This window comes from Microtus ochrogaster, linkage group LG2 (assembly GCF_000317375.1).
Source record: "Microtus ochrogaster isolate Prairie Vole_2 linkage group LG2, MicOch1.0, whole genome shotgun sequence".
Taxonomy (NCBI): domain Eukaryota; kingdom Metazoa; phylum Chordata; class Mammalia; order Rodentia; family Cricetidae; genus Microtus; species Microtus ochrogaster.
Window position 1 is genome coordinate 45,235,299 of NC_022028.1, and position 6,393 is coordinate 45,241,691.

Genomic DNA, 6,393 nt, shown 5'->3' on the forward strand with positions numbered 1-6,393 from the left:
ACACAGAGTCGCATTTGACTCAAGCTCTTTTATTTGAAAAAAGTAGGTTAAGCGTCTCTTTAAAAGAATTATGTGTTTGGTGTTAAACTAGGTGGTTAGCATGTAAACAGAAATACTTCTGCCTAAAAGTCAGTTGTACTCTTTGAAGTGAACCTGGCTAACGTTGATAAAATTCCTTCTGCGCTGTCCTTCCCTGCCCCTTCTGACTTGTTTCTCCAGAGTGCCCTTGTACTGTGCACACTGCCTGATGGGCTTACCTGCCCAGTGATCTGCCCCGATCTCTCATGGTGGGTGTGTGCCAAGCCTTCCCATACTTTAGCAAAACATACCGTTTCCTTAGTGTGGCTAAACTGAAGTTCATTTGACTTCCTTATCTACTGGTCAGCTGGCTCGTGTCCCGCTGCTGTTAGCTCTCACCCGTAGCACTATAGGATTTCCAAAGGGGCTGGGCGGACTCCTCGTTGAACTGTGGCCCCTACCCAGGTCCACCAAGACACACAGGCCACACTGTTGTTGCGTTAGGGAGGTCTGGGTCTAGCGGGTGTAGCCTAAGGCTTCACAGAGTGGAAATAGATGGCAGTGGTGACCTGACGCCTCCCTTGTCCTTCCAGGACCTAGCGGAGTGATGCAGACAGAGGGTTTCCCGTCATGAGCTCTGGAGCTACAAATACACTGCTTCGCATACACCCACGTGATGTGGGATTTCCCTCTGTATGCTTGAATACCATTGATGAATAAAGAAACTGCTTTGGACCTATAGCAGGGCAGAGCTTAGGTAGGTGGAGAAGAGAGAACTGGATGCTGGGAGAAAGAAGGGTGGAGTCAGAGAGATGCCATGGAGCCACCACCACGGGAGATAGACATGCTAAAACTTTGCTGGTAGGCCACGACCTCGTGGTGATATACAGATTAATAAAAATGGGTAAAGTTAATACGTAAGAGTTAGCCAATAAGAAGCTAGAGCTAATGGGCTAAGCAGTGATTTAATTAATACAATTTCTGTGTGATTATTTTGGGGCTAAGCTAGCTGGGCGACCAGGAACCAGCAAGCGGCTCCTCCTCCTACACCCATGTCCCTGTAGATTAGCATTTATTAAGCACTTCCTCCTCTGCCATGCTTGAGCTTTGGGTCTGGTCCCAGCAGAATCAGGGCCCGGGACCTAGTAGCTCTGCCCTTCAGGTTCTCACACATTTGTTCCAGGCAAGTGTTTGGAGTGGCTTCTCACTCAAGTATGACCTGGAAAAGGATTTATTTGCATTGACAACTCACCCACCCCTGCTTAGACTTCCCACCAAGTCTTACCCCAGCATAGCCTGTTCCCTGAGTCTGGGTGCGATGTTCCTCCAGTCACGCAGTGGTGGTGATTCGGGCTCCACAATGATTGGAACAGCCACTCTTGTCCTGGATGCTTGCCTCTACCTTCCTGGTCCTGTTATAAGCCTCAGTGGCCTGGAGGAGGCCACAGGGATCCAGCCACAACACTATAGCCTAGGGGATAGAGACCATTCCCAGATAAACTTAATTTTCTAGAGGAACCCAGGATGCCTTAAGCTAGAACTATGGTCACCTAACACCTAGGTAACTGAATATAGAGGTAGACAGGATTGGTTATATTCATATAGTTAACTCTCTGTCTCCTCCCCCCATATGTGTGCGTGCGTATGTGTGTGTTTAAGACAGATAGATTGACCCATTGTGTGATCTAGGCCAGCCTCAAACTAAAAATATCTCCAGTCTCTGCCTCCCAAGTGCTGGGATTTACAGGCAAAGAACATACTAATTATTCAGGAGTTTCTTGGCCTGCTTTCAGAATTTTTGATGTGGGATTCCCCTCTGTATGCTGTAAATATGTTTTATTACTACTGGTTTATAAAGAAGCTGCTTTGGCATATGGCAGGGCAAACTACAGGTAGGCCGGAAAACTAAACTGAATTCAGGGAGAAAGAAGGCAGAGTCTGGGAGATACAATGTAGCTGCCCAAGGAGACAGACGCCAGAACCTTACCTATGGTAAGCCACAGTCTCTTGGTGATACATGAATGAATATAAGTGGATTAATTTAAGATGTAAGAGCTAGCTAGAAATATGCCTGAGCCATTGGTAAATGTTGTAATTAATATAGTTTCTGTGTGATTATTCGGGTCTGGGTGGCTGGGAGATGAACAGTCTCCATTTACAAATTTTTCCAGTTATTAATCCCTCAGTCCACACAGTACTCACTGAGGAATGTGACTCCACAAAACTGTAGGCTGGGAACAAGAAATAGCTCTGTCCACACATAGCTAGCTCTAGGCCCTGTGAGACAGTGGCATGTTGACAGGAATGCTAGAGAGCCCCGCCTCTGAATAAGAAGTGAGTCTGGATGGGCCCTGGGCTGGCTTCAGATATTGCCCTGAGACAGGGCTCCCCAGAGACTCCTGGGCTCCTCTGCCATCTGCTATGGCCTCACATGTCACTTCCCATATGTTAGGCCTTCCCCCTGAGAGAAGCTGATGGCAGACAGAAGTACAGCCATCACACTGGCCCCATCCAGGGAGCACGGGTCCTTTCGTTGCTCCTTGTAGTCCAATGCATCAGTGACATTCAGAGCCACCAGCTACCTTTCTGAGCCTGTGACCCAGGTGGAGGGAGCTTCCTACGCTGTTGTGGAAAAGGCTTTTTTCTCAGCCTGCCTAGTCCTAGCCTTCTGGGACACATAATAGGGGTTGGATCTGAGAGGCAAAACAAACCCGGGGTTCCTTCCCTCACCAGGGAAGACGTCCCTGACCTATAGGTGTTCTGGGCCTGTGATGATGCAGAGTAGAACCCTGGACCACCTTACTGGATATCCCCTCACTCACAGGTTCGCTGTACTCGGTCTTTCTCCTGGTGCAGGCTACAGACAATTGCCGGGAGGTTGCACTGGCATGCCATCAATAATTGATCCTGCCGAAGGGGGGCGGGGCTGTGGCTAATGAGAGTCCTGCTCAGTCATCGGGAACCCGGGCCAGCGGCTCCAGAGAAGCTCCTGCTGCCTGTTTGGCAAGGCTGCCCTACCGAGATCCCCGCTGCCTACTGTAGGCCAGGGATTTGTAAGCTTGGAGGAGGTCCACCAGCCAAGCACTGTTGAGCACAGCATGAGCCAGCAGGGCCAGAGAACTACTGCGTTGATGCTGTTGCTCCATCTCCCTGAAGATGAATGACAGATGACATGATGGATAACAGATGGATAACACAGCCACATCCCACTTGAAAGAGAGCCTTCCTCTTGCCTCCAGCAGGGATGGAGATAGGGGTGACGGTTGGGTAGAGAAGGAGTTCAAAAAAAAAAAAAGGTTTCAGTTTTCTTTTCTTTCTTCTGGAAGGCCACTCTAGGACAGTGGTCCTAAACCTTCCTAATGCTGTGACCCTTTAATACAGTTCCTAGTGTTGTGGTGACCCCCAACCATAAAATTATTTTCATTGCTGCTTCATAACTGTCAGTTTGCTACTGTTATAAATCTCTTTTTATTAAATGTTTTCATTTATTTTACATACCAACCAGTTTCCCCTCCTTTCTCTCTTCCGGTTCCCTTCCCCTACTTCCCGTCTATCCACACTGCCCCCATCTATTCCTCCTCTGTTCAGAAAGGGGCAGGCTTCCCATGGAAGTCAACACGGTATGGCATATCAAGCTGAAGCAAGACCAAGCTCCTGCCCCTGCATCAAGGCTAGGCTAGGCAACCCTTCGTGGGAAACAGGTTCCAAAAAGCTAGCTCATGCACCAAGAACAGGTCCTGATCCCACTGTTAAACAGACCAAGCTACACAACTGTCACCCACATGCAGAGGGCCTAGGTCAGTTCCATGCAGGCTCCCTAGTTGTCAGTCCAGGGTCCATGAGCTCACTGTTATGCATCTTTTTGTTGACTTGTTTTACAAGACAGGGTTTCTCTGAAACACTGTTGGCTGTCTTGCAACTCATTCTGTAGACCAGGCTGGTTTTTTTTTTTTTTTTGTTTTTTTTTTTTGTTTTTTTTGAGACAGGGTTTCTCTGTGGTTTTGGAGCCTGTCCTGGAACTAGCTCTTGTAGACCAGGCTGGTCTCGAACTCACAGAGATCCTCCTGCCTCTGCCTCCCAAGTGCTGGGATTAAAGGCGTGAGCCAACACTGCCGGGCTATAAATCTTAATGTAAATATCTGATATGCTGGATGTATTTTCATTGTCAGAAACTGACTCAAAGGGGTCAAGACCCACGGGTTGAAAGCCACTGCTCGAAGGCCTTGTTCATGCTAGCAAGCCATCTATCGTTGACCTCAGCCTGCCTGTCTGCCTGGGATTAATCCCCAGCACCAAATAAACCAAACATGCTGGCATATAATCTATATGAGACCATAGATGGGCAGTGGGTACCTCGAGCCTCACGTGGGCGTCCGTGCCTATTCTTGCAGTCAGCATCTCTCTTTCAAACCCGTGACTGGGCCTTCTCCACTATTTCCACACCCCACCCACCAAAAACTCTACAAAAATATTTAAAAGAGAGCTGAGTTGGAGTCTGTGAACCAGAGAGCTACCATCCTGATGAATGATGTCACCCTCCTCCATTAAAGTACTCCTTCCTGTCCCACACATAATGGTTATATGGACTGGAAACTGAAGGACCAAACCAACAAGTGAAATAGAATTTTGTCTTTTTTTTTTTTTTCAGATGACAAGGAAATAGGGTTCCAGAGGCCTGAGTTCTCATTTTGCCTGGCCCACTTATTGAATGACTCCATCAGATCATTACAGGCGGCAGCGAGTATTGATTGTGACCTCGTGAGGTCACGGCTTTTTTGGGCGGGGGGAGGTAGCGTTAGAGATTGATCCATGGGCTTATCTTGCCAAATAAGACCTCTTAAGACCTCTTCCATTGAGCCACGCCCCCAACAAGGAGCTGGCATTTTTACATTCATTTTAAAGGTGAATCTACTGAAAAAAAGAACATTGTTCAATTAACTGTGCTTCTGGGATGTCTGCCCCAATGACGCCAAAGTCAGGACACCAGCGAAATCGTTTCTTCCTCAGCAATTGCGTTGTTTACTGCCAACTGAGCCAGAGAAGGGTGAGGTAGGCGGGGAATGGGGGAGCGTGGGGGCGCAGGGGTGGGGGGTGGGGGACGTCAAGAGATGAAAGAAGTCTGCAGAGGGCAGCAGAGAGCTGCACAGCTCCGAGTTTCTGAGCTGGGCTCCAAAGGCTGGCCAGCCCTGCCAGCGTTAACATAGACTGAATCCATGGGTGCAGAAAAGAACGCTACAGATGAGGACGAAAGTGAGTTCCGGGGACGGAAAGAGGATCACCGAGACCACACGGTCTAAGTCAGGGAGATCCTGCTAATCTAGCCGCTGCTCCTGGGCTCTACTTCGTTAGAAAAGCTTGACAACTTTTTACAACCAAGGAAACAACAGCTTGTGGAGGCAGGTATTCGGTTTTATCTCAATTCTCAGGAAACTGAGGCACAGAGAGGAAAAAGTGGTCAGAGCTCAGGCTGTTCTTCTGCTGCTGAATCCTGTTTCCTTTCACCGGTCTGGATTTCGTTTTGTATAGAGGGGCCCCCTACAGAGAGTATCTCTGCTATGTGCCTCCGAACCCTAAGCTTCCCTGGAAACCATCAAAGATTTCCTATCTTCCACTGAGTTCCGAGGCTAAGAAAGTGGTTTGTGATTCTTTCAGAGAAAGAGAGAGACCCGAAATATACTACACTGGCCTCTGGAGGTCAAAAGTCAGGACTCGGGGATAAGATGCGTTGAATGAACTGATTCCTTTTTATCGCTCGGTGTTAGTCGGAGACAGCTGTGTGAATCATTGTTAAGATTTACCCCCACTTCAGATCTCCAACCAGAGGCTTGCTTGCTGGCACATGGGTTGTTGACATGGGCAACCCAGTCCGGCCCTGAATGTCTCATTGGGTGACCTGCCTTGGTTGTTTTCTCTGTAGTTTGGACCCTGAGAGGTGTTCCCTGGGACGACCAGCCCCGAGGTTGGTAGGTACCCTGGCAGTGCAAAAAAGAGGAACCAAGCAAGTATTTCTGCTCCAGGTGTGAAGAAGAAGCCAGGGCCTCCCCAATGGAAGGATCTCTCGGAATCACACGATCTGGGGTGCTCCTGTGTCCAGAGTGGGATCAGACCGGGTAGCCGCGGTCCGGGTCTGTTTCAAGGACCCAGAGCTCCGCCGCGACGCGGCCCCTTTAAGAGGCGCGCCCAGCCCCATCAATCGCTCCACGGCCACCGCCCCCCGGTCCTCCCCTTCCTGCGGCGTTGAGTGCGGGCCCGGGCGGGAGTGCGGCGAGAGCTGGCCGGGCTGGTCGCAGCGCCTACCAGAAAGGCTGTGGGGCAGCGGGGCTGCGGGGAGGGGCGGGAACCGGAGGTGAGGAGCGTGCGGGCTGCAGCCGCGAG

At 49.7% G+C, this 6,393-nt stretch overlaps 1 protein-coding gene across 1 annotated transcript in view; it reads left to right on the plus strand.

The window, feature by feature from the left end:
* Positions 1-4,981: 4,981 nt before the first annotated feature.
* The window catches only part of Bcr (BCR, RhoGEF and GTPase activating protein), a 118,746-nt gene continuing 117,334 nt past the window's right edge, over positions 4,982-6,393 (plus strand). The window contains exons 1-2 of the mRNA XM_013351189.2: positions 4,982-5,067; positions 6,113-6,364. Coding sequence (XP_013206643.2) covers positions 4,982-5,067; positions 6,113-6,364 — 338 coding nt within the window. The remainder of the gene's footprint in view (positions 5,068-6,112; positions 6,365-6,393) is intronic.